Source organism: Chionomys nivalis, chromosome 1 (assembly GCF_950005125.1).
Source record: "Chionomys nivalis chromosome 1, mChiNiv1.1, whole genome shotgun sequence".
Classification (NCBI taxonomy): domain Eukaryota; kingdom Metazoa; phylum Chordata; class Mammalia; order Rodentia; family Cricetidae; genus Chionomys; species Chionomys nivalis.
In genome coordinates, this window is record NC_080086.1 from 34,851,042 (window position 1) to 34,877,723 (window position 26,682).

Genomic DNA, 26,682 nt, shown 5'->3' on the forward strand with positions numbered 1-26,682 from the left:
AACAGTTGTGTTTTTAAGCTGAGAATCTGCTACTACCAAAGTGGAAAAACCTTATTCACTGATCAAAGAAAACACTTTGTATCAATTAATTTAAACTGAACACATTTACTTTTAGATGTGACTGAAAAGAATGACTGACCAGAGAGGGACCAGAGAGGGACCAGAGAGGGACCAGAGAGGGACCAGAGGGTACTGAAGGGAGAGGGAGACACAGGTTCTGAAGATGTAAGCGTGTCTTACGTCTGCACAGGAAGGCTGTGGATGCAGTCAAATGGTAGAAAATCTGTTTGCACAGTAACCCCTGGATTGTCAAGAATAATAAAACAAAAGAGAAACAAATATAAGCGGGGCTGGAGAGATGGCTCAGCCACTAAGAACACGTGTTCCTCTTGCAGAGGACTTGGTAAATTCCCAGTTCCTGCATGGCCACTCACAACCACCTGTTCCAGTTCCAGGGGATACAACACTCTCTTTGGGCCACTGTGGGCACGAGGCACAAGGTGGACAGACATACATGCAGGCAAAATACCCATACACATTAAATAAAATAATAATTCAAAATTAATATGACAAAACCCCCAAGTATAACAGAAGCACCTTTGAAACTGTCCTTCACCCTGACAGAGCTAGCCACTGCTATAACAGACCTCATTTCTCTCTGACCTGTTCTCCCCTTGGGCTTTTTTCCTTCCCTAGATGATCTCAAATTCTAGGGAGAACAAACTGAAAGCTGGACCCCCAACACTCAGTACCCCATAAAGCACACCCAACACCTCAAGACTGACAGAACACCCAATATCCCATGACTGATAGGACATCCAACACCCCATGAACACTGACAAGACAGCCAATGAGAGACCCAGGCCTGGCGTAGGAGGTCTTCTGTGTGTTGCTTTCATTAGTGAATAAAGAAACTGCCTTGGCCTGTTGATAGGGAAGAACTTAGGTAGGGAGGGAAGACGGAACTGAATTCTTGGAGGAAGAGAGCGGAGTCAGAGAGACACCATGGATCCATCAGAGACAGACGCTGGGAATTTTACCTGGTAAGCCACTGCCATGCGGTGATACACAGATTAATAGAAATGTTTTAAATTAAGATGTAAGAATTAGACAATAAGAAACTAGAACTAATGGGCCAAGCAGTGATTTAATTAATACAGTTTCTGCGTGGTTATTTCTGGGTTAAGCTAGCTGGGCGACCAGAATGAACAAGTGGCCTTCCTGTTACACGGGCCCTAGAAAATACCTGATCCATAGCCCCCACACAGACTCCAGACAGCTCGGATCTAAGCCCTGACCAAGGGAAAGAAATACAACCTGAAAACAGGGCAGGAGCCTCGGGAGTTGGCACTTTGTCCCCAAACCTGGACCCAAAAAAAAGCGCTAAGTCTGAAAACTAGGACCAAAGGAATGCCCTAAGTCCTTAGGATCAGGACATACCAAAGAAACTTGGCCCCAAAATTAGGGTTAAAGACACAGAAAGAACTACAAAAAGAAACACAGTTTGGCCCCAGAAATGGAAACATTTCTGGCCCTACCTAGAAACCAACCAATCCCTGAGCAGGGAAAAAAGACCAAAGTCCCAGGCAGTTACTGGCCGTTGGGAACTCCCCTCAGGCCTGGTAAGCCCATCCTGAGGGTGGGCCGCCAATCTCAAGCCTGGAAGAGTGAAATTCCCCCTCACGCCACTAGGGGGCAGCCAATCACAAGGCTTGAGGCTTGGAATTCCCCGAGCTTTACCCCTACATAAACGCCCATTTTTGCTGCTCCTGGTCCCTTTCCTGTGTTGCTCCATTGCTGCAGCTGCTATAGTCGCTGCTGCTGCTGCCACTTCAGAAAGACAGAGGGACTTGAGTTAACTAGTGAATAAAGACGTGTGTGGCTTTTGTTTGGTTTCTTCTATTTGGAGACAGGCTCACAGAACAGCAATCCTCCTGCCTCAGCCTGCTGGTACTAGGTTTACAGTTATGCTCCACCACTTGGGCAATGCCTCTTTTTCTCTTTGGCTTTTTTTAAAAAAAAGATTTATTTATTATATACACAGTATTCTGTCTGCATGTATACCTGCAGGGCAGAAGAGGGCACCAGACCTCATTACAGATGGTTGAGAGCCACCATGTGGTTGCTGGGAATTGAACTCAGGTCCTCTGGAAGAACAGCCAATGCTCTTAACCGCTGAGCCCTCTCTCCAGCCCGGAACTAGCTCTTGTAGACTAGACTGGCCTCGAACTCACAGAGATCCACCTGCCTCTGCCTCCCGAGTGCTGGGATTAAAGGTGTGCGCCACCACCACCTAGCTTTAAAATAAGCTTAAGATAAGTTGGTGTGCTAAACATCTTGAGTTTAGGCTGGTGGGTTTCAATAGGCAAGAACACTTGTGGCTAATCTTTATGACCCGAGTTTGATCTCTGGGACACACCTGATGGAAGGAGAGAGAGGACTCCTGCAAGTCCTCTGACCTTCAACCCTGAGCATTTATTTCTGTGTAAATGCCCACCTGGAAGAGACTCCTGTGAGCCCGAGGCTCTGAAGGTGCGGGGAGGGAATTCTGCTGAGTTAACTTATGACATCTCACTTGTGGAAAGTCCTGAAGGTGGCTTTGTCACAGGGTAGACTTCTAATCTTGATAACTTGGGCTTTTTAAACAAATGTCTTGTCTTGCACATTAGTTTCAGCAGGGCACAAGCCCTCCAAGGGTAAGCTGACACTCTTGGCTGGAAGCCACAGGTAATATTGAATCAACACCCCGGCTGGTATTTCAGTCTAGCACCCCAAGGGCTCTATGGTAACACTGAAGAACATGTGGCTTGCTATACGATGGCCAAGCCAGCACGCAAAGAAGAAACATTTCCAAACAGGCTTGAGTAGAGATGCTGCTTCTGGGGCTGGGGGGGACCTATCAGCCGTAAGCGCTGACCTAGCATGGGCAAGGCTTGAGTCCAGTTACTGAAGCCTGCATACTTGGAGGCACTTGTGGATGATAAGGCACCTGAGATAGGCTGAGACAGGGTGACAGTGCGGGATGAAGCATCCCTGGAAGAGCTCGGACTGCAAGGCATGCAAGCACTGAGCAGGACTGAATGAAGTGTGAAGTGGCTCCTCAAACTTTTGGTTCACTTTCAAAGTTCTGAAAATTGATGACTCAAAACAAGAAAATCTCCACTCAGGAGCCTGGGGGAATCACATGATGGTAAAAATGACAAAAAAAAAAAAAAAAAAAAGAAAAAATTCACCAAAATGAACTCGGAGCAAACTGTTTGCACAGCCCACTGATGCTCACTGGGAGTCCGGGGCAGGGAGGCGCTGCACTACTGAGCCTGCTCTTCAGATCACACAGGTGTGAAGGCAGGAGCGAGGTCTGGACAGATGCACACAACTAGGATGTGGCACCATGCACAGACTGCGTGAAGTCAGGAAGCTGGTGGCCACAGGTCACAGGACCACCCTCAAGTCCTCCCCCCTGGCAGGCTATCTGGTAAAAGTATAGCAAAACCTGCTGACGCGTAATTTACCCGTTAACCAAAGGCCAAGTTCCTCAAGGGAGAGAATCAAATCAGTAGCTTCACCCTTGTAAGGGATTAATGAGGTTCTTAAAGGATGGGTTAGCTCCCCAGAGACTGGTATCCCGTAACCAAGTCTTGTCTTGGTTCATGCCCCTTTCCACTTCTCCAGAATATTATGATGCTGTCAAGCGCCAGACCTGTGCCATGTGTTTGGACTTTCCAGCCATGAAAATGATGAACAAAATAAGCCTTTCTCTTTATGTGCTATCATCAGGTATTCTGCTAAAGACACAAAAATTGACTAAGATGCCCAAATGCCCCTCAGCTTCTCTGATGCCAACAGCTTCTCTGCTCTCCAACCCACAGGAAGAGGGAACGATGTCATATTCTGCTAAACGTAAGCTGTATTTGTTCTTTCCAAAAGCTTACTGCTCATCTTTATTTTATAAAAAGTTCTTCAAAGCAAAAGCAAGACACATTTTTTTTTTTTTAACTCACTTTGTAGACCAGGCTGGACTTGAACTCACAGATCTGCCTGCCTCTGCTCCCCACGTGCTAGGATTATAGGTATGCGACACCATCGCCTGGTGCAAGATGCATTTTTTTTGTGTGTGTGTGTGATTTTTTTGAGACAGGGTTTCTCTGTAGCTTTGGAGTCTGTCCTGGAACTAGCTCTTGTAGGTCAGGCTGACCTCAAACTCACAGAGCTCTGCCAGCCTCTGCCTCCTGAGTGCTGGGATTAAAGGCATGCGCCACCACCACCTGGCACAAGATGCATTTTAAATAGCTAATACTGTAGAATTTTGTGTTCAACAAGCAAACACGTCAAATAATGAGTTCATTGAGAATGTATCAGTCACTCAGCTTTTCAAGGCTTCCAGACCATCACTGATTTTCAATCATTTGGGTTATTGGTTGAAGTCCTTGGGTGAGCTGAGCCACAGGAGTAGATTTTCCACTTAGAGCCACAGAATATGAGGCTGTGATCCCCAAACATGCGGATGCTTCTCTAGGAAGATTGATAATGCATAGTCAGAGTTGCCAGTGAACTGCGGACTCTGAGGTCGAAGGTCAAAGCTCATCTTGGTCACTTCTCTCTCGCGAAGAAACCCATCGACTGAGAATCACTTCCTGCAACCGAGCAAAAGAGGGCTGGGCGTCAGAAAAAGAAATGGGAGTCCCAGGCATGTGACACTATGAGCCTCACACAGGAACCTGTTCACTGTCACCACTGAATTAGTGCCCCAGCACACAGCAGTGACAAAGGCTAGTGCCTGACCCCTAGGACTGGTGGTCTGAGGGGCACTGGCACTTGTTGGTCAGCCATGGAAGTGAGAGGTGAACTCTGGTTGACATTTTTATGAACCACCAACCTAGAGAAGATCAGAACAAATGGAGGGAGGAGGCACTGGGGCCCTAGAGACTGACAGCGGCTCTGACTGGGACCTAGGAGGACATAGCCTCCCGAGAGAAGGAAAGCAAGGCCACACTGGCTGCGTGTGGGAGGTCTTCTGGGCAGTGGCAAAGGGAAGGGCACAGAAGCAGCAACAGCACTAGGGACTCAGTGATGAACCGGCAGCACTAGCAGAGGAAAACAGCCAGTACTGGAAGGCGCCCGGCTCCATGCGGGAGCAAGGGAGTGAGCGGTGTGGACGTGCGAGGCTCAGTGGCAGAACAGGCACTTGGTGTGAGCGAGGCCCTGTTTTTACTCTCAACACTGAAGAAGTTTGAGGAGGCATAGACGGCTAGTCTCTGGGCGTGGGACCTGCGGGAGGCCTGGCCTGGCTACAGCAGAAGGGAAAGCAAGAGAGCCAGGTACTGTGGAATGGTGGAGTCTCCCAGGTTCAAGGGGAGGAAAGGGAGCGAGGTTTACAGGGCCAGAAGAAGCTTTCCATCAAGAAAAGATCCTTCCTGTAGGATCCAGAAGATGCAGTGCGAGCAGACTCTCAGGAGGCTGTGGCCCTAGTTCTGCTGCACACACCTGAACCTGAATCCTCTTCATGCATTCTGGGGTCTCCATGTCTTTGCTCGTCATGGAAGAGGGCTTAATCAAGTAGCACAGCATCAGCTCCTGCAGGAAACAGAGACCACATATGCCAGTGTGTGGAGAGGTTCAGGCACCCTGCCTGTCCCTGTGTACACTGGACACACACACTGTGGTGTGCACCCGTCTCACTGTACACTGGACACACACTGTGGTGTGCATCTGTCCCTGTGTACACTGGATACACACACTGTGGTGTGCACCCGTCTCACTGTACACTGGACACACACTGTGGTGTGCATCTGTCCCTGTGTACACTGGATACACACACTGTGGTATGCACCCGTCCCTGTGTACACTGGATACACACACTGTGGTGTGCACCCGTCCCTGCGTACACTGGACACACACACTGTGGTGTGCTCTTAACCATGGAACCATTTCTCCATCTCCTACACTTCCAATTTTAAAAAGGAACTAGGTAAATGACAGGCAAGGCTAAAGCCGTGTTACCTTAGAGACGTTCCCTGAGACTCTGCTCAAGGCAGCCAGCGACTTCCAGCTAAAAGGCCTGCGGAGGGAGCCCTCGAAGTTGTCGTCCACGAGCTCAACAATGACAGAATAGCTAGGAGACAAGAGAGGCATCTTGGGAAACCCTAAAATCACCTTGTTCAGAGAGCAGTGTGTCCCACTAAAACCAAGACACAAGGATTTCTCAGTGCTGCTAAGAGCCCAGACCATTAAAGAGAATCACTAATGACAAACCGACAGGAAGTTACCCGCTCCAGGATGATCACATGCTTACTGACATAGGAATAGAAGCGTTTCTCTCTAGGTGAAAGCGTCAGTTCATACAGCTGCTTGGATGCTCTGAAGACTGCACACAGACTAACCTGGTGTTTAACACATACATAATGTATACAGTGCAAAACAGAGTCTCACTCTGTAGCCCTAGCTAGCCTGGAACTTGCAGTGTAGACCAGGTTGGCCTCAAACTTACAGAAGCTTCACCTGCCTCACCCTCAGAGTGCTGGTGTTAAAGACATGAGCTACCACACTTGGCCGGAAGTATGACTTTTTAAAGAAATATATTTTATTTTTATAAGTATTATGTTTGGCTGGAGAGATTGCTCAGTGGTTAAGAGCACTGGTTGCTCTACTATAGTACACGGGGTCAATTCCCAGCGCCCACACGGCAGCTCACAACTGTCTGTAACTCCTGTTCCAGGGGATCTGATACCCTTATGCAGACACATATGCAGGCAAAACATCAAGTACATAAAATAAAAATAAACCATTGAAAAAGTAATATAGGTGTTTGCCTGCATGTGTCTGTGTACCACATTCATGCTTGGTGTCTGTGGATGACAGATATTGGGTCCTGTTGTTGAAAGCCACCATGTGGGGGCTGAGAACTGAACCTGGAGCCTCTGGAAAAGCAGCCAGTGCTCCTAACCACCAAGTCATCTCTCCAGCTCTAGCAATACTACTGTTTTTAGTTTTTGAGACAGGGTTTTACCATGCAGCCCTGGCTGTCCTGGAACTCCCTTTGTAGACCAGGCTGGCCTTGAACTCAGAGATTCGCCTGCCTCTGCCTCCTGAGTGCTCCACCTGGCTAGGAATATGACTTTTAATTGTTTCTGAGACATTGAAAATGAAACTTGAAGCCAGAAATTTCCTTGTGTTTTTTCAATTAATTTAAAAATTTTCCAAACCTTGCGTGGTAAAACGGAGGGCCTTTCCGATACAGCACTGCAAAGAGGAGAAAGGAGATGTTAATCCATCACAGCCAGGCCAGAGTGAGGCAAGCACCCCGCTCTCTGCACGAGGACACTCTGCTCTCTGCCCCCCAGGCTGGCTTCATACCCAAACTCCTTCCCAGAAACAAAGAAGTCAGTCAGATCCACTGCCAAACCTCGATATCCTCGTCCACCCCATAAGCAGCTCTCCTTCTGGTGTTGGGACTGAGTCCAGTGTGTAACGTGGTAGGAAAAACATGAAGTCCATAAATTGTACAGTATTTGTGATGACTCAGAGCGAGGGTAGCCCCGTCTGCTGTGGCAGGTGAGCACGGCAGATGAGCAAACTTCTGGCTTATTTTAGGGGAAGCCAAGGGTCACTTCTCAGCCTCTTGGTTACATAAGTGTAGAAATGCAGGTCCTGGGGAGATGGCCCAGTGGTAAGAGCACTGTTTGAGTTTGAGGACCCGAGTTTCAAACCCCAACACCACATAAAGGTGGATTATGGTTACGCATGCCTGTAACCCCAGCAGCAGGGATGGAGAGGCGGGGTGTGGGAGGTGGATCTCAAGAGCTTGCTGGCCAGCCCAGCCAAAACAATGAGCTTCTGTTCCGGTTCACTGGGAGATAAGGAAATAAGGCAAGGAATGACAGAAGAAGCCACCTGCCATCCTCCTCTGACCTCCTGATGCATGCTTGCCTGCAGTCATATGCATGTATTGCACGCACTCACATGCTTGGGCTGGCAAGATGTCTCAGCAGGTAAAAATGCTTGGTATGAATAACCATACACTGGGCCCACACCATGGCACATGTGCCCTTGCAAACCTGAGCCCATGCACACACAGAAATGAAAGCTAAAATAACTAAGAAAGAAATTCAGCCAAGAGGCTATAAAGATCCATAACCACACACTCCACCCAGTGACCACACTGCCTTTCTCGTGGGGATCTTACACATGAAGGAGTGAAGCCATACTGCAGAGATCAAAAAGAGTCTCTCATTGAAGGAGCCTGGGCCTAAAGACTGTACACCTCCACAGGGACCCTTTGGTGGCAGGTACTGGCTAGCTGCCCGCCATGTCCATCTCGCTTCTTCTAGGCAGTTCCTGAGCATCCAGGCCTGGCCCTGTGCTGTGTCATGTGCCATGAGTTCAGCACTTAGTGAGTGATCCTAAGGGCCCGTGCTGAAGACAGCAACCGGAAGCCGGGACCCTGAGCACCTGACAATGAGTGATCCTAAGAGCCTGTGCTGAAGACAGCAACCGGAAGCCGGGACCCTGAGCACCCGGAGATGCTCATGGGATTTCATGTAAAATAAAAGGGAACTCTGTAATAAGCCCCTAAGCCTTAAATAAACAAACAATGAATGCCACAGCCAAGCGCCGAAGGCCAAAATCTATAAGTAACCCACAGCTATGCCACTGTTGCTGCCACAAGCTAGCCCAGGGACATTGGCTGCTCCTTTACTCCCAATGTCAAGGAAAGGATAGGTCAAGGAAAGTTCGTTCCCCTTGAGCAATAGCCACAATTTCCTTTTGGAAGACAGTGATCCTGGAGCCAGTTCAGGACCCCAGAACACTGCAGAACCCCTTCACCTAGCCTGCTGTTTCTAGTCCATTTCCTGTGGTCACATTCATTGCCATTTGAGTACTCATTCAAACAACTCTCCACTTTGGGGGTACGGCAATGGGATGAAGGTGGACCCAGGACCATTGCTTCCGGCCCAATCTCTGACAACTCAGGATGTGAGACTTTAGAACAGTTACCTCTCTGAACTGCTTTCCAAGAGTCTAAAATGAGGGGATTGCTGGGCACAGTGACACACACATGTAATCCCAGCTAGGCAGGAAGCTGAGCCAGGAGGGTTGTTCAGCTGTGAGAGTGGCCTGGGCAACGTGATGAAACTCCATTTCAAGACACAAACAAAAAAATTAATCACCCAAGGGTGAAGCTTCAAGAAATGAAGGTCCTCTCTACCCCCTGAATCCATGTCAGAAACCAAATTTGTATCTTCACCCCAAATTCTGGGGGGTTCAATGCTTAGAGTAAGTCATGAGTCACGTGGACATGCCTCGGACAGCCCTTTCCAGAAGTGCTCTACACAGATGCTTCCTCAACATCACACGACGGTGATAAGACAGAGCTCAGGCGAATGAAGAAGCCAACTAAGGCCACGCAGTCGATAGGAAGTAGATCTAGCTGTGACCCAAGAGCTCTGTTACCCATGCTGCATCTCAACATACTGGACAGCCTTGCTGATCGCTTCAGCTTCTATTCCGCTCTGGGGATGAGAATGGTGGAGACCTGTCAGGTCGGTGGAGTGGCTGTGATCTCAGGAGTGGGTGAGAGGAAGTCAAAAGAAACAACACAAAGCTATCCTCAGCTCAGGGCAAGCGCAGCTCACCCCACCAGCCACGTGTGCAACGCCCAGGATGGAAGAAAGACGGATGGCACACAGCAACCGGCCAGCTGCTGACCAGAAGAAGAGTTCTGGGCTGCTGGTACCCCCTGAAGACTATCCCACAATTCCAGGTGTTGTGACTATCCTCGGAGCCAGGCAACTCTCTGGGGGGTTCAGCTGTGCCCCCTTGGAAATGGGTCATCTCAGCTAAGCTTGTTGACTGTTTATGCCCAGCATGGAGGGGTGGGGATGGTCATGAGACCCTCACCTGAGTATCCAGGACTCCTTACCACCTGCTGAATGTAACTTTTCCTTAATTACATGTGGCCTAGGGGAGGGACTAGCATAGATAGGCCTGGGAAGACTAAGGTACAGTGTGGGGTGGGGCCCATCTATGGGTCTATGTGATGAGCCCTCATCCTTTCTAGGTGTGGCCTGTTGGGCGGAAAGCAGCACCCACAGCACTGTAAGTAGCCCCTCACCTAAAAAAACAAAAACAAAACAAAACAAAAACAAAAAAACAACCAACTGACTGGCCCCCAGAGAGAACTTCGGCAGAATTGTCCTTCAGTTCCTCACTGGGACATTAGGACATAAGCAGGGGTGAATGTTGCTTATGCCTCAACCTGGGAAAAAATTCTAGCAGCACCAGGTTAAGCACAGTCTATTTTAGAGCATTACAATTTTGATCTATTTTTAATTTTTTATTATCTGGATGTTTTGCCTGCATGTGTTTTTGTGCTCCATATGTGTGCTTGGTGCCCAGCAGAGGCTCAAGAGGAAGTAAAATTCTCTGGAACTGGAGTCACAGATGGGTGTGATCCGCCATGCGTGTGCTGGGAATCAAACCCAGTTTCTCCTCCATTCCAGGCCTCTTCAGTCACTGGTAAGACAGCACTCAGAGGGTCTCACTAAACCAGGTCACTTCAAAGACTTTTCATTTGTCCAATTCCCAGATCCAGGCCCAGCCTGAGCCCCTCAGGACCCGTGTTCTCCACACTCTTACCTCTGTGTAGTTCCTGAGACTGGCCTTCGCCTCTGTGCTTGCTGTTTGCTCTGCCCAGCAAGCCCTTCCCAGATACAACCCTCTCACACCATCCTCACAGCCCTTCCCAGATACAACCCTCTCACACCATCCTCACAGCCCTTCCCAGATACAACCCTCGCACACCATCCTCACAGCCCTTCCCAGATACAACTCTCTCATATGCTCACAGCCCCCAGGGGATCCCTGCGGAGGCAGTAACATGAAGTTCCCATGAGCCTGCACACCAGGATCCAAAGCCTGGAAATGACTGGTCCTGGAAACCACTAAGGCACATGACCGTTCCTCTCCACGGGAGTGATGAGCACTGGGACACATAACAGCAAAGGCTGCCACGAGGAATGAGTGTCACAGGATGTACAGCGCCACACCGAGAGTGTGTTCAACAGATGACAGCTGGGGCCTTCATCGCAACTCCAGGACTCTTCTCATTTGGGGGATGAGGCAAGCGAAGCTGCAAGGACACAGCTGACCAAAATCACACAAGACCATGGCTGAGGTACAGTCAGCAGGTCCAACGGAACTCTCGTCTGTGGTAAGAAAAGCCTGCGTCTGCTTGTAGCTTCCTCAACAGACTGCCTTCTCACTCTGTGGACTTAACCCATCCCATCCAAATACCCAGAATTTCTATTCAAATCATCAACAGCACAGATAGCTAGCCCACCGTCCCAGGCAAAATGTGCTGACCCTGTCTTCGGATCTGCCACACACACACACACACACACACACACACACACACACACACACACCCAAGAGCTACTCACACAGATCTGTTCCATACTTGAGCCCGACTTTGGGCACCCAGCCTTTGCTTCGGAAGTAGTGGTAGGCCATGTAGGTAGTCCTGAAGGTGGGCTGGACCGCGGTGAAGGCTTGCCAGAGCTTTACTATCGTTAAAGGCTCCTAGAGTTGTTGTTTGAAGAAGAGACATTAGTTTGTGTGTCTTCACTCCCACTCGGTAAGCGAGTACACATCTAGACTAGGACGGTACCACAGCAGCAATGGAGACAAACAAGAGGGGTTTCATTCAGGAAACCTGACCCACACTGACTATACGACAGCAACCACTATGTATGGCTCCTCGTAACACAGGTGCTACTGTAAGGTCCATCTCAAGCAAGAGAAAGCAACATGAGCAACCTTGGTGATTTGGGTCATGTTAATTTAATCACACTTTTTCCCCTTCAGTGCTGGGTGTGCAAAACAGGTCTTGTGAGCACATAGGCATGCGCTCTACCACTGAGCTACAGCCCAGCCATCCTACATATGTGCAGTTAAAAAAGCTATGCACATATTCTCAGAACTGTTTTTGTGGGTGTGGGGACAGTTTTTTTTTTTTTTTGAGACAGAGTCTCACAGCTGTAGCCTAGGCTAGCCTTGAACTTGCCGTCTTCTCGCATCTCCAACGACCCACGTAGTGCCCGCCCAAGGCCCTCACTCATCTCTTCTGAAGCAGGACTTTAGAGTGGTGTGGGAAGCCCTTCTGTCTATGTATTTATTGCTTTTATTGGTTAATGAATAAAGAAGCTGCTTTCTGCCAATGGCTTAACAGAATATAACCAGATTACACACACACACACACACACACACACACACACACACATATACACAATAGTAGGCAGAGTCAGGAGCCACCATGGAGGAAGACGTAAGCTGCCAGCCGGAACCTTGCTGGTAAGCCACAACCACGTGGTAATACGCAGAATAATAGAAATGGGTTAGTTTAGGATAAATGAAATTAGTTTAGGATATAAGAGCGAGCCAATAAAAAGCTAGAGTTAATAGGCCAAGCAGTGATTTAATTAACGCAGTTTCTGTGTGATTATTTCGAGTCTGGGAAGCCAGGAATGAACAAGCAGCTTCCAACGACAAATTGGAGCGCCAGTGTGGTCGACTATATCCACATAAAACCTGAGAAAGCTTAAAAAGGAATTCTATTGCTATTGCTAGAACTTCAAGCACTATATTGAAGAGGTATGGAGAGAGTGGACATCCTTGTTGTGTTCCTGATTTTTGGGATGGCTTTGAATTTTTCTCTGTTTAATTTAATGTTAGCTGTCGGCTTGCTGTAAATAGCTTTTATTATATTTAGGTATGACCCTTGTATCCCTAATCTCTCCAAGACCTTTATCATAAAGGGGTGTTGAATTTTGTCGAATGCTTTTTCAGCATCTAATGAAATGATCACATGGTTTTTTTTTCTTTCAGTTTATTTATATGGTGGATTACATTGATAGATTTGCGTATGTTGAACCAGCCCTGCATTTCTGGGATGAAGCCTACTTGATCATAATGGATAATTTTTCTAATGTGTTCTTGGATTCGGTTTGTCAGTATTTTATTGAGAATTTTTGCGTCGATGTTCATGAGTGATATAGGCCTGTAATTCTCTTTCTTGGTTGGGTCTTTGTGTGGTTTTGGTATCAGGGTAACTGTAGCTTCATAAAAGGAGTTTGGCAATGACTCTTCTGTTTCTATATTGTGGAATACATTAAGGAGTATAGGTATTAGCTCTTCTTGGAAGTTCTTGTAGAATTCTGCATTGAAACCATCTGGTCCTGAGCTTTTTTTGGAAGGGAGATTTTTGATAACAGTTTCTAATTCTTCGCGACTAACAGGTCTATTTAGATCGTTCACCTGGTCTTGGTTTAGCTTTGGTATATGGTACTTATCTAAAAAAATGTCCATTTCTTTAGCATTTTCCAGTTTTGTGGCATACAGGCTCTTGTAGTAAGATCTAATGATTCTCTGAATTTCCTCTGTGTCTGTGGTTATGTCCCTTTTCATTTCTGATCTTATTTATTTGCGTGTTCTTTCTCTGTCGTTTAATTAGTTTGGATAGGGGTTTGTCGATCTTGTTGATTTTTTCCAAGAACCAACTTTTTGTTTCATTGATTCTTTGGACTGTTTTCTGTGTTTCTATTTTGTTGATTTCTGCCCTCAGTTTGATTATTTCCAGTCTTCTACTCCTCCTGGGCGTGTCTGCTTCTTTTTTTTTCCAGGGCTCTCAGGTGTGAGAAAGTGGGAAGTACTCTACAACACATGGGCACAGTAGACCACTTCCAATGTATAACCCCAGCAGCACAGACACTAAGGGCATCATTGAACAAATGGGACCTCCTGAGACTGAGAAGCTTCTGTAAAGCAAAGGACACTGTCACTAAGACAAAAAGGCAACCCACTGACTGGGAGAAGATCTTCACCAATCCCGCAACTGACAAAGGTCTGATCTCCAAAATATATAAAGAACTCAAGAAACTAGACCGTAAAAGGCTAATCAACCCAATTATAAAATGGGGCACTGAGCTGAACAGAGAATTCTCAACAGAAGAAGTTCAAATGGCCAAAAGACACTTAAGATCATGCTCAACTTCCTTAGCGATCAGGGAAATACAAATCAAGACAACATTAAGATACCATCTTACACCTGTCAGAATGGCTAAAATCAAAAACACCAATGATAGCCTCTGCTGGAGAGGTTGTGGAGAAAGGGGTACACTCATCCATTGCTGGTGGGAATGCAAACTTGTGCAACCACTTTGGAAAGCAGTATGGCGGTTTCTCAGGAAATTCGGGATCACCCTACTCCTGGACCCAGCAATACCACTCTTGGGAATATACCCAAGAGATGCCCTATCACACAACAAAAGTATATGCTCAACTATGTTCATAGCAGCATTGTTTGTAATAGCCAGAACCTGGAAACAACCTAGATGCCCTTCAATGGAAGAATGGATGAAGAAAGTATGGAATATATACATATTAGAGTACTACTCAGCAGTAAAGAACAATGACTTCTTGAATTTTGCATGCAAATGGATGGAAATAGAAAACACTATCCTGAGTGAGGTAAGCCAGACTCAAAAAGAGGAACATGGGATGTACTCACTCATATTTGGTTTCTAGCCATAAATAAAGGACATTGAGCCTAGAATTCGTGATCCTAGAGAAGCTAAATAAGAAGGTGAACCCAAAGAAAAACATATAGGCATCCTCCTGAATATTAACCTTCATCAGGCGATGAAAAGAGACAGAGAAAGAGACCCACATTGGAGCACCGGACTGAAATCTCAAGGTCCAAATCAGGAGCAGAAGGAGAGAGAGCACGAGCAAGGAACTCAGGACCGCGAGGGGTGCACCCACACACTGAGACAATGGGGATGTTCTATTGTGAACTCACCAAGGCCAGCTGGCCTGGATCTGAAAAAACATGGGATAAAACCGGACTCGCTGAACATAGCGGACAATGAGGACTACTGAGAACTCAAGAACAATGGCACTGGGTTTTTGATCCCACTGCACATACTGGCTTTGTGGGAGCCTAGGCAGTTTGGATGCTCACCTTACTAGACCTGGATGGAGGTGGGTGGTCCTTGGACTTCCCACAGGACAGGGAACCCTGATTGTTCTTAGGGCTGACGAGGGAGGGGGACTTGATCGGGGGGAGGGGGAGGGAAATGGGAGGCGGTGGCAGGGAAGAGGCAGAAATCTTTAAGAAATCAATCAATCAATCAATCAATAAATAAAAATAAAAAAATAAAAATAAAATAAAATACACAAAGTTGGGTAAAAAAAAAGGAATTCTAGATACAAAAGAAGAGAGTTAGGCACGGCTTTTTGGTAGCATCTTCTCAGGTGGGACTCTTTGCTAGAAGCAAGCAGAGGTGCGATTCTTTTAAGAGAAGGCTTCTTGGCTCACAGGTAGCAGCAAAAACTGCGCAGCTTCTTTAAAAAACAGTGACTTCCTGGTTTGCCAGCACAAATGGCTCTGACTCTTTCGGGAGGTCCTGATGCGGAGAATTTAATGAGGTTTGTGAGCAGTGCTACAACTTGCTTAATAGCAACATAGACCTGCTGTGTGCCTAAAAATGGGGCAAAGTACATGGCTCTCAGAGGCAGCAAACATGCCTTTGCCATGTTGGACTGGGTGGAGCAAGCAGGCAGGGCCGTGTTGGCCCTAGCCATGCCTGCTTAGCATTTTAAAAAGGGGGGCACTTCTGGTCAAAAGATAATTATAGATACCCAATAAAGACAAATTCAGATGGAAAAGACCTCTAAATGGGTGGCAGTGTTGGATAAATGTACATAGGCTTGGGAGAGAGAAGAAAAAGAGTATAGGGAGTTATTAAAAAGAAGCAAACCATTTAAAAAATAAAAACAAAGTCTTTAAAGAGACAGAGTACAGACAGTCATAGATTAAAAAAATAAAGAAAAATAATGTAAAGATGGATTATGTACATTATTGTATTCTTTGAATTTTTTTTTTTTTTTTTTTTTTGGTTTTTCGAGACAGGGTTTCTCTGTGGTTTTGGAGAGTTCTTTGAATTTTTTGATAGTGAAGGAACTAAGTACAGAGAGACATTTCATTGTATTGGCTGCTAAGCTAAACCAACATATATATATATATATATATATATATATATATATATATATATATATATATTTTATGACTTCAGAATTTGGGTCTAAGGATTTGTTGCTTTGAAAAAAAAGGTTCTTCCTTTGTTTCCACAGATGAGAACCTATGGATTCCTTCCAGACTAATGTGGTTTGACAAACCAAGACACCCCCCCCACAAAGGTCGCCGTGAATGCCCCCCCAAATTACTTTGCCAAATAAACAGTTGGAAGTAGTTTGGAGAGAACTACGTCCAAATTCCCAAATATTGTTTATAAATGTTTGTTTACATTTAAAGGGGGATATATAGATATGAATACTTTGCATTGGTATGGATCTTGGTCTACTGATACAAATTTTAGGTCAATTTTGTTATATGTATATTTTTGCTCTTGATTAAGGTATTGTGTTTTGCAGCTCATTTAAAAATTCAACGTAAAAAATATCTGTTTTAAAAAAAGGGCTGGAGAGATGGCTCAGGGGTTAAGAGCACTGGCTGCTCTTCCAGAGGTCCTGAGTTCAATTCCCAGCACCCACATGGTGGCTCACAACCATCTATAATAAGATCTGGTGCCCTCTTCTGGAGTGCAGCCAGATATACAGGCAGAATGCTGTATACATAATAAATAAAAAAAAATCTTTTTAAAAATTCAATGTATAATTAAGAAATACAGGTTAATAGTCATCTATAATAGTCAAGCTGGTAGTCATGCTAGTTAGGTTTTCCAGATGTACAGAGCTATATCTCAGATGGATAGATATTCTTCAAACCATTCATAGACTAACAGAATATGGCATTTAAAATGTTTTAATAATTTAGACTTTTTGTGACAATGAGACACATCTGCTCCTGGCAGCACTAATCTACTTTAAGAGGATGATGGGCATTGAAGATGCTCCTTAAGGAGTTTGCTAGCCATCTGGGCAAGAAACTGCTCTTTCCTGGACTGCTTGATGCTATGCTGTATGAACTGGACATGCAGGACACACAGAGAAATGACTGCTGAACTTGCCTAAAGGTGAGACGATCCTTCGAGGTTCCTGCTTCGTGGAAGAGTCTGCTAGACATTCTGCAGGATACAGAAGAAAGTGACTGACAAACTGCCAATAGAGGTGGAACCGTCTTTGAAAATCCTGCTTCATGGAAAAGTCTGCTGTATACTATGGGCCTGTAGGCTGAATATGGATGCCCCATCATTACAGAAGAACTTTGGGTGACTGTCCAGGCAGCAAGATGTTTCTGTCAATTCTAGAACTTTGGAAGTTGCTTACAATGAACTTTCTGTTAACTTAGGTAATATTATATCCTTCTGGAGTCTTTGATGGAATTGGAGAATTTATAATTATAGTTAGTTTTCCTTAGTTATGATAAAAGATAAAATAGATATAAATATTGTAACTGTAATTCTTGCTTAACTCTTTTGTTATATGTAATTTTACTATGTTAAAGTTAAAATCTTCCTTTTCATTTAAACAGAAAAGGGGAAATGGTGTGGGAGGTCTTTCTATGTGTTGCTTTTATTGGTTAATGAATAAAGATGCTGCTTTTGGCTAATGGCTTAACAGAATACAGCCAGTCTGGAAGATATATATATATATATATATATATATATATATATATATATATATATATATATACATACACATACACACATACATACACACACACATATATGTACATGGAGTAGGAAGAGTCAGGAGATGCCATGGAGTCGCAGAGGAGAAAAATGCAAGCCACCAGCCGGAACCTTGCCAGTAAGCCACAGCCATGTGGTAATACACAGATGAATGGAAATGGGTTAATTGTAGATGTAAGAGCTAGCTAGCTAGCAATACGCTTAAGATATTGGCCAAAGAGTATAGTTATTGAGTGATTATTTAGTGGTCTGGAAATGAACAAGTGGCCAACATTAGAGAACCCCGGAAAGGAAATGCTGAGGCCAGGGTGCAGCTTAGTGATGGAGCATGGGCTCAGCAGACATAGGTTCCAGGCTCCATCCTTGGGAGAGGGTGAGGGAAAGGAATGAGTGTTTTGGTGGAAGCACCACCCCGGCCCCTGGCATCCATATACCCAAAAGTCTGGAATGTTCTGGTGGAAGCTTCACCTCAAGCCCTTTCCCCCATCTCTCTCCAAACCCTGCTGCATCTCAGGAAGCCTGCCAAATGATGACCCCTCCCCTAGAGATGTTCAAGACCATTTCCACAAGGTATTTAAACTGCCCCCCAGAATATAGACATGTGGATTTTGTTGGTCTCTTCCCTGAAAATCATCTAGGAGCATTTAACCTATTAAACATGGGCTTTTTCTAATTGAATTTGATTTGGTTTGATTTGGATTGCTGTGTTGGTGGAGAGGCTTATAGGGTGCAAAAACTTTTCAATGAGAAACAGCAAAGGTCAAGGGGTCAGAGGCCATGTAAAAAGGTGGGAATCTGGGTAATGACATTCTGGGCAAAGGAACCAGCGTGTAGTGTTGAACTCCAGTGCAACAAGCTCACTGGAGTGTGTTAGCATACACTGTCCTTTAGTGGGCAGCTACTGCAACGCCAGGCCAGGTGTGGGAGAGTAAAAAATAATTCTGTAAGTGAAATTTTCATTCAAGAACCAAAGATGGTCCCTGGCTCCATCTCAGCTTTCAGGTAGGAGAATGGCCACCTGATGGTGTAGTCTGATAGCCCAGCTGTGGGCACAGCAAGCCGTACAGCGCTAACCTGGCTGTGTTCAGGCCACCTGAGGGTGTAGCATAACCCAGCTGTGTCCAGAAAGGAGACTTGAACAGAACAAGACTGCTTTTCGGGTTCCTTCAGAAAACAGTCACGAGTAACTGGATGGGTTTGGAAAGTGCCTTTCCTGATTCTATTGCTTGGGAAAGAATTAACCCTTCAGCTGGCTGGGCCACGGCTCACTGGCAGAGCATGTGCATAGTATCAACAAGGCCCTGGACTCCGTCCCTAGGTCACAAATAGCTCTTATAAACACCTTGGGTTAGTTTCTGTTCCTGTATGTGTGGCTTCGATTCCTCACTAAGTCTCCCTAAGAAGGAGGAGTCCCAGCAGGGTGCCTGGGGGATCCCTAAGAAGCAGACACAAGCACTTCCTCTGCTGTTTGTCTCCCTTCTTCTTCTTTCTTGTATCTTACATACTTTGAATAAGCATGACATCAAGGAAAAATAGGACAAAGGATGTCCAGTGACAGGCGACAGGCCACCCCCTTTCATCTGCCTAGAGGTCAGCAATGACAATGCCCTGGCCAAGGTGAAACCACAGATTTTGAAGTCACCAAGGTATGGGTTAACCAGCTGATTCTAACCACACTAGGCAGGAGGCCTTGGCTGAGTTACTTATTTCCCCAGGGCCTCAGTTAGCTTGTTAATTCAGCTCCTACTAAGAGGCAGAAAGGATCGGAAACAGCACAGGCAAGCTGGGCTCGCACATGTAATTCCAGCACTCAGTGAGCTTCAGGCCTGCCTAGGCTATAAAGGGAGATCTCAACTCAAAAACGAAAGCGAAGGACTGGAGAAATGGCTCTGCCATAAGTAAGAGCACTGGTCCAGTCTCAGCATCCGCATGGCAGCGCAACTGTCTGTGCTCCAGTTCCAGGAGACCAAGGCCCTCTGTGGACTCTGTGGACCAAACACGAATGGGCTGCACAAACATGCAGGCAAAATACCTATACACATAAAAAAATCAAACAAACAAAAAACAAAACCAAAATATAAAAAATCCAAACAAACAAAAACCATTGAATTTAAAGGGTTCCTATACATACACGTGTAGGAACCACACATGGGTGACTTTGATTATTCTCCCAGTGCTGGGGAAGGAACAAGGTCTCAAACATGCCGAGCAGGCACTCTGCTCCTGAGCTGCTCCCAGCCTGCAGAGCTTTACTTTTTGCTGGTGATTTTAGTACCATCCCTGCACTTCCCACAGGTTCTGAGAAAGACATACTCTAAAAGGTTCACCCTAGCTTGTGCCTGAACTGTTCCAGCTGAGGCTCCAAACCCAAAACTTACAGGAAAAAGATAATTCCTACTTTTTTTCAGTCAAAGTTGACACATTTGTGCTACAGCTCCATGGGAAGGGGCTCAACCTACTGTCCACAGGGGAACTGTGAGATTATGCGCATACAGAAACTTACCTTCTCATAGTAAATACTTAAACATCCCAGGGCGTATGCCAGGAAGAAAGCCTACAACAGAGCAGGGGAGTTCCCATTAGAAACAGTCTTTTAGGGTGGGCAGGTAAGCAACCGTCTTGCATGCCCATGGTTCACCCCAGCATCACCCAACAAAAATAAAAATAGCTTTCTGACGAAGCCAACATGCTTTCAAATGCTGATCCAATCCCAACAGCTACATGTGGTGGCTTTTGTCCCAGGCAGTCAGGATTTACTATGGTCCTCAGGTCTCAGGTGCCCAGGAGATGGGTGGTGGGCACTACTGAAAGACAGCTTGTAGTGACACTGGCTTACTTTGTGTTTTACTGACACCAGTGCTGCAGACTGGGGACCTCCTCCTGCATGGCTGAACTACCCTACCAAACAATATCCCAATCTGACTTTCCTAACATCAAAGTATTTGAAAAGGCATGAGACACACTGCCCATAAATAATTACAAACATTCCCTGCCTCCAGGTTCAGGGCAGGAGGGCCCTGGAGTACAAACAGGACTTGGCTTTTTTCCTCACTGTCCCCTCTTGTCCTAACCTGGGGTACATGTAGCAACAATGGGCCAGAAAGCTGAAAGGTGAATTAGTGTAGCCCCTCAGTGACCTTTTTTTTTTTTTCGAGACAGGGTTTCTCTGTAACTTTGGTGCCTGTCCCGGAACTAGCTCTTGTAGACCAGGCTGGCCTCGGACTCCCAGAGATCCGTCTGCCTCTGCCTCCCGAGTGCTGGGATTAAAAGCGTGTGCCACCACCGCCCGGCATCCTCAGTGACCTCCTTGGAACCACCCAGAGCCACTGGGCTGATGTTCTCCACAGCTGCAGCTCTCCAAGGCTGTCTGCAGGTCTTAGATCTTAAACTCAAAAAGCTATCTGCCTCATTCGTGTTCCTGCTAGGTGGGGGGACACAGGCAGAGGCAGAAAAGCCCAAAGCCTCTGGTGAGACCATGGCAGAGCCCACCACAGCCAGACCTCACGGTGACTGCGAAACAGTACCAGTATTCTCATCATTTGGAAAATGCTGTGGAACATTGGTTTAAAATGTGTTACATTCCTTTATGCTGTGGGATATTTGTTTAATGATGCAAAGATGTGCTGCATTCTAATGTTGCATTTGTTTAACTCTGCGAAGCTGTGTTACTGTGCCTGTCTAAAACATGTGATTGGTCTAATAAAGAGCTGACTGGTCAATAGTGAGGCAGGAGAAAGAAACAGACTGGGCTGCCAGGCAGAGAAAATAAATTGAAGAGAAGGAGAAGAGGGAGGAACAGAGAAAGAAGAGGAGGACGTCAGGGCAGCCACCCAGCCAGCCATGGAGTAAGAAGGAAAGAAAGGAATATAGACCAGAGAAAGGTAAAAGCCCAGAGGCAAAAGGTAGATGGGATGATTTAAGTTACGAAAAGCTGGCTAGAAATAAGTCAAGCTAAGGCTCGGTATTTATAAGTGATAATAAGTCTCCGTGCATTCATTTGGGAGCTGGGTGGTGGCCCCAAAGAGCAAAGAGTAAAAAGAGTCAAACACTAACCACAGGGAAACAGTTATTCTCATAGAAATACTGTTCAGAGCAGGCATGGTGTCTCAGTCCTGCTCTTGGAATATGCCCAGCCTTCCACTCTGGCTGTCTACCATGTTAAAGGCTCTTTCCTCACCGTAGGCTCTTCTGCCTGTCTCCTCCAGAGTGCTTGCTTTTGTCTGGAAATGTCTTTCACCCATGGACGTCTTGAGAAGATCACAGCAGGCAGAGCAGCCTGATGCTGTCCCTCAGCCTCTAAGAGTGTCTCGCTTCCCTTTGGTGAGGGTTCAATGCCTGTGCTAAAAGAATGAAAGGAACCCCGACTCCTGCCCTGGCTTAGGTCCAGGCAGTTAGACCCACTGGGTGTTCTGCACCTGCTGGGCTTGCTTTCCAGGGCCTACCCGTCCTGAGGGCTGGTTCTTTCTGCTGCCCATGGCCCCACAGGCCCCACAGGCTCGTCTTGCTTTCCAGGGGCCAACCCACCCCGAGGCTGGTCTGGTCCTCTTAGTGCTGCCCACAGCCCCACAGCCCCACAACCTTGTCTTGGCCTCACCCTTGTCTTCACCTTTATTACTACTGAACACCGCAGTTTTTGGATGGACCAGGTGACCAGAAACACAATGGAAAAGATAAAGCTGTCGCCCCAGATGGTAAGTACCTTTTTTTTTTTTTTTTCCTGCCACATTTGTATTTCTTGGTTCAGAAAGGTGAAAAAGAAAAAAAAAAGGTCAGCCTCAGAGGATCAGAGTGGAGATGGAATCTAGCAGACCTGGGTTCAAGCTTTCATTGAGGTGGTTTAAACTGCTTTTATTTTCAATTGTTATTTTATGCATATGGGTATTTTGCCTGTATGTATGTATGTAAGTGTGTCACGTGTGTGCCAGGAATCCAAGGAGGCCGGAAGGGGGCATCAGATTTCCAGGAACTGGAGCCACTATGTGGGTAATGGGAACAGAGCTTGGGTCCTCCTGAGGATAAGAGCCAGTGCCCTTAACCCTTATCTCTCCCATCTCCCTGAGGTGTTTCTATTTGGAGTCAGATCCTCACGAGACAGGAGAGGGAGGTCTGCAAAGCTGGCATCACCAGCAAGCTTCTTCCCCTTTTGGGTGCTCAGTGGAAGTGAACCTGATGACAGTTTTCCCATCATAGGTCTTACTCAGGTCAGGGTCCACAGCACTGGAAAGCCAGTTCTCAAAGGCAGACCTCTCCAAAGCTATGGAGCAGCCTGGCTCAATGATCACATGACTCCTTAATGGAAGACACACGAGAGAAGAGAGAGAGAGAGAGAGCAAGCACAGAATCAGCCAAGTGGTAGTTAGCCATGAGCATGGTTCAAGAGCCCGACAGGGAAGACGCCGGCTGTGGAAGATGCTGGCTGTGTTACAGCTGTCAGCGTCCAACAGAGGGACAGGCAAAAGCCACTCAGGTGATGCAATTACTGTGAATTCTTAGTTTATGATGGCATCAATAATTTAGAGAGAAGAGAACTTGCTGTGGGGGAGGGAATGTGGGTTACCAAAGAGTCAGGAACTCCCGCCAGGAAGGACGTGCGCAAGGGCCTTGCATTTGCGTTAAGTTAATGTGATATCTGATACTGAACATGAACTCAAAGAAAATTGTTATGCTCAGCAAGCAGAAGGGAGCCCATCTGAAAGACCCGCCCCCTTCCTTAAGCTTTCCCTTAGCAAGCCACATCCTTCTACAAGCTACAGTCAAACCAAATTTTGCTGGAGCTCATTTTTAAATTAAGAGGAAAAACAAACAAACAAACAAACAAATGAACGAACCTGTCATTTTGTGCCAGGCCAACAGAGAGAATCAGAAGCTAAACTGGGGCTAAGTCCACCCAGGATGCACCATCCTGGTGAGAGATGCGGTCATCCCTGCATGCCTTCCACGACAGGCACCTGACACATGCCATATCTCATCTGACTTTCACTATGATCCTCTCAGGGAAACATCCCGGAATGTTATTGATGGAGGAAGGTCATTGGTTAATAAAGAAACTGCCTTGGCCCATTTGATAGGCCAGCCTTTAGGTGGGTGGAGTAAACAGAACAGAATGCTGGGAGGAAGAGGAAGTGAGCTCAGACGCCATTTCTTCTCCTCTCTGGGGCAGACGCGATGAAGCCCCGATCAAGGATGGATGTAGGTTAGAATCTTCCTGGTAAGCGCATCTCGTGGTGCTACACACATTAATAGAAATGGGCCAAGCAGTGTTTATATGAATACAGTTTGTGTGTTGTTATTTTGGGGCAAAGCTAGCCAGGCGGCCAGGAGCCGGGTGGCAGAATGCAGCCCACTGCTCCTACAACATGTTACCATCTGAAAACCAAAGGGATGCTACCTCTTATGTGCTATGTTGATGAGGTCAGCATTTTCTCCCTACTTACCTTTTCTGTTTTTAGAGAAAGGGTTTCACTGTGTATCCCTGTCTGTCCTGGAATTTGGTATATACACCAAGCTGACTTGGAACTCACAGACATCCCTCTGCTTCGACCTCCCAGTGCTGGGATTAAAGGTGTGGGCTACCTTGCTCAGAACCATTTATCTTTGTCTATTAGTTCACTTCTATCTTTAACACAGCTGGGAGCAAACCCAGGGCTGCAGGCATGCTCAGCAAATGCCATGTTACGGAGGTATGATCCCAATCACCGTCATCTCACTTATTGCCATTTATCACTGGCAGTTCCCAGCAAATGCTTCAGAGCTCAGGCTGTAGAGTCAGAGGGCTGAGGTCCAAGTACTGATCTTGAGCAAGGAACTTAACCAACCTGAGGTTCAGTTTTTTCCCCATCAGAGAGCTCACAACAGGATCTAGGGCTATATGAGGACTCGAGATAATACAAATCGGTCCTTAGCAGAGACACTGAGACCAGCACACACACTATTCCATTGTTCTCATTATGTGTGACTTCCTCTTGAGCCCTGGAGCTGAGCCCACATAATCATGGGCCAATGAGCACCCCTGTGGATGTTCCCTCTTCCATGAAATGGAACAAGCACAGTGCAACCCGTATCTGGAGCGGATGGTGCAGGTGAGGCAGACGGGGCAGGTGCTGCACAGGAGCTCCCTTCCCCTTCCCAACTGCAGATCCCCAGAAGAACAGGAGGATGAGGTCTTTCTCCTGCTCACATCTCCAGCACCTACCCTGCCCTGCCCGCCACACAGGAGGTCTTTCAGAAATGCTGGCTGAACAAAACACTACAAAGGGAGGGACACACCCCTGCTGGCATCATTCCCCCAAGGCCCCACCAGCTTCCCTTTTCCCAACAGCCAGTCACAGGGTTTACAAGGAGGCTCTTACCACCTAAGGATAGTTACTGTGTGCAAAGGATAGAGAAATCATGGTGCACACGAACAATGGGATTTCATTCGACCAGAAAGAAAAATGAAACGATACATTTGCAGGAAAATGGAGATTATTGTGTGAAGCGAAATCGGCCTGCCTCAGAAGGCCAAATTCTGCAGGCCCCCCCTCATCAAATGTAGACTCTGTATCTACATTTGCGTGTATTAGCATAACACGAGAAAGGATGCCGGAGTGAGAAGAAGCTAAGATCTTCCAGGGGGTGGACAGGAAAGAAAAGAAGGTAATGGGATCCAGGTGAGAGCAGGGGGTGTTTATCTGAGGGCAGTAAGGGGACAAAGGGCGGGGTAGAGGAGTGAAGGGGGCAATGAAATGAGAACAGAAATAAAATATATCGACACACATGTATGAACACAATGAAGCACACTTTGTACGCTAACTTAAATTTTTAAGTAAAAAACCAAACCCAAATCTATGTGAAACAGCTGGCCTTCAACTCCTGATCCTTTTGCCTCCACTTCCCAAGCACTAAGACTACAGGCATGTGCCACCATGCCTGGCACCTCTTTCTTTAACTGCCCTGAGCTGTATACACTAGGAGGCAGGATCGCAGATCTCTTCCCATACGGTTAAGGAGCTGCCCAACACTGCAGATCCATTGTCTTTTCTTCACTGACAGGAAATGAGATTTTTCACTAAATATTGACTTCCCGTCTACATACAGGTGGTCTGCTTTAGTCTCTTTGGGCCATTCTTTTCATTCTTAAACTTTTAATTATTCTAACCTTATTTCTTTTACTACCAGCTACAAAGAAGTTTGTTGTTTCAACTGTTTTGTTCTTGGGCTGGGGTAGCTCAGTGCCTCCTCTTGCCCAGCTTACACGAAAGCCTGGTTTGGCCCCAGCAGCAGCAGCAGCAGCAGCAGCAGCAGCAGCAGCAGCAGCAGCAGCAGCAGCAGCAGCAGCAGCAGCAGCAGCAGCAGCACTTTCTCATGATTCTCATGATTCCAAAAGAAGTTTAAGAACCAACGCCAGGGAGAGCTGATCCTCTCTTTTTCCTGCTGGTCCACAAGCATGGTCTGAACCAAGTAGACCCTCAGTGCCACTCAGGGGAAGTTCTTACATGCATATACAGTGAAGCTGGCCTTAAATATGGCGAAGGAGGAAAATCTGAGCTCTCAAAAAAGTCATTCAAGCTGGGCGGTGGTGGCGCATGCACTAGGGAGGCAGAGACAGGCTCTGTGAGTTCAAGGCCAGCCTGGTCTACAGAGTGAGTTTCAGGACAGCCAGGATCACACATAGAAACCCTGCCTCAAAAATGCAAAAAACTAACAAACAAAACCCCAACAATCAAAAGGTTGTGGTGAAAGTAATTTTACAGTTAGGATCAGTATTTTAATAGTAATAAAAGTGATCACAAATTTCTGTGGTGGAATTGTAGTTACTCAAATCAATGGAGTGTGATGCTGGCTCATTTTATTTTTGTCCCAGCCTCCCCTGTCTAAGAAACTAAAAATGTTCTACGCAGCATCCAGCACAGAGGTCACATGTGCCTGTCTGGTACAAAGAAATGTGGCTGGGGCAACTAGATAATGGAAATTTGAACTTATTCAAGTTTAATTA

General features: G+C 46.4%; 1 protein-coding gene across 4 annotated transcripts in view; it reads right to left on the minus strand.

Moving 5' to 3' along the window:
* Positions 1 to 3,889: 3,889 nt before the first annotated feature.
* The window catches only part of Tsen2 (tRNA splicing endonuclease subunit 2), a 47,486-nt gene continuing 24,693 nt past the window's right edge, over positions 3,890 to 26,682 (minus strand). For 3 of the 4 annotated variants that reach the window (XM_057770525.1, XM_057770518.1, XM_057770531.1), the window contains exons 7-12: positions 20,212 to 20,262; positions 11,439 to 11,577; positions 7,203 to 7,239; positions 6,001 to 6,112; positions 5,485 to 5,574; positions 3,890 to 4,634 (exon numbers count right to left, since the gene is read on the minus strand). In XM_057770525.1, the coding sequence (XP_057626508.1) occupies positions 4,575 to 4,634; positions 5,485 to 5,574; positions 6,001 to 6,112; positions 7,203 to 7,239; positions 11,439 to 11,577; positions 20,212 to 20,262 (489 nt within the window). In that variant the 3' untranslated portion in view covers positions 3,890 to 4,574. The remainder of the gene's footprint in view (positions 4,635 to 5,484; positions 5,575 to 6,000; positions 6,113 to 7,202; positions 7,240 to 11,438; positions 11,578 to 20,211; positions 20,263 to 26,682) is intronic. The other variant, XM_057770540.1, reaches the window with a different exon arrangement.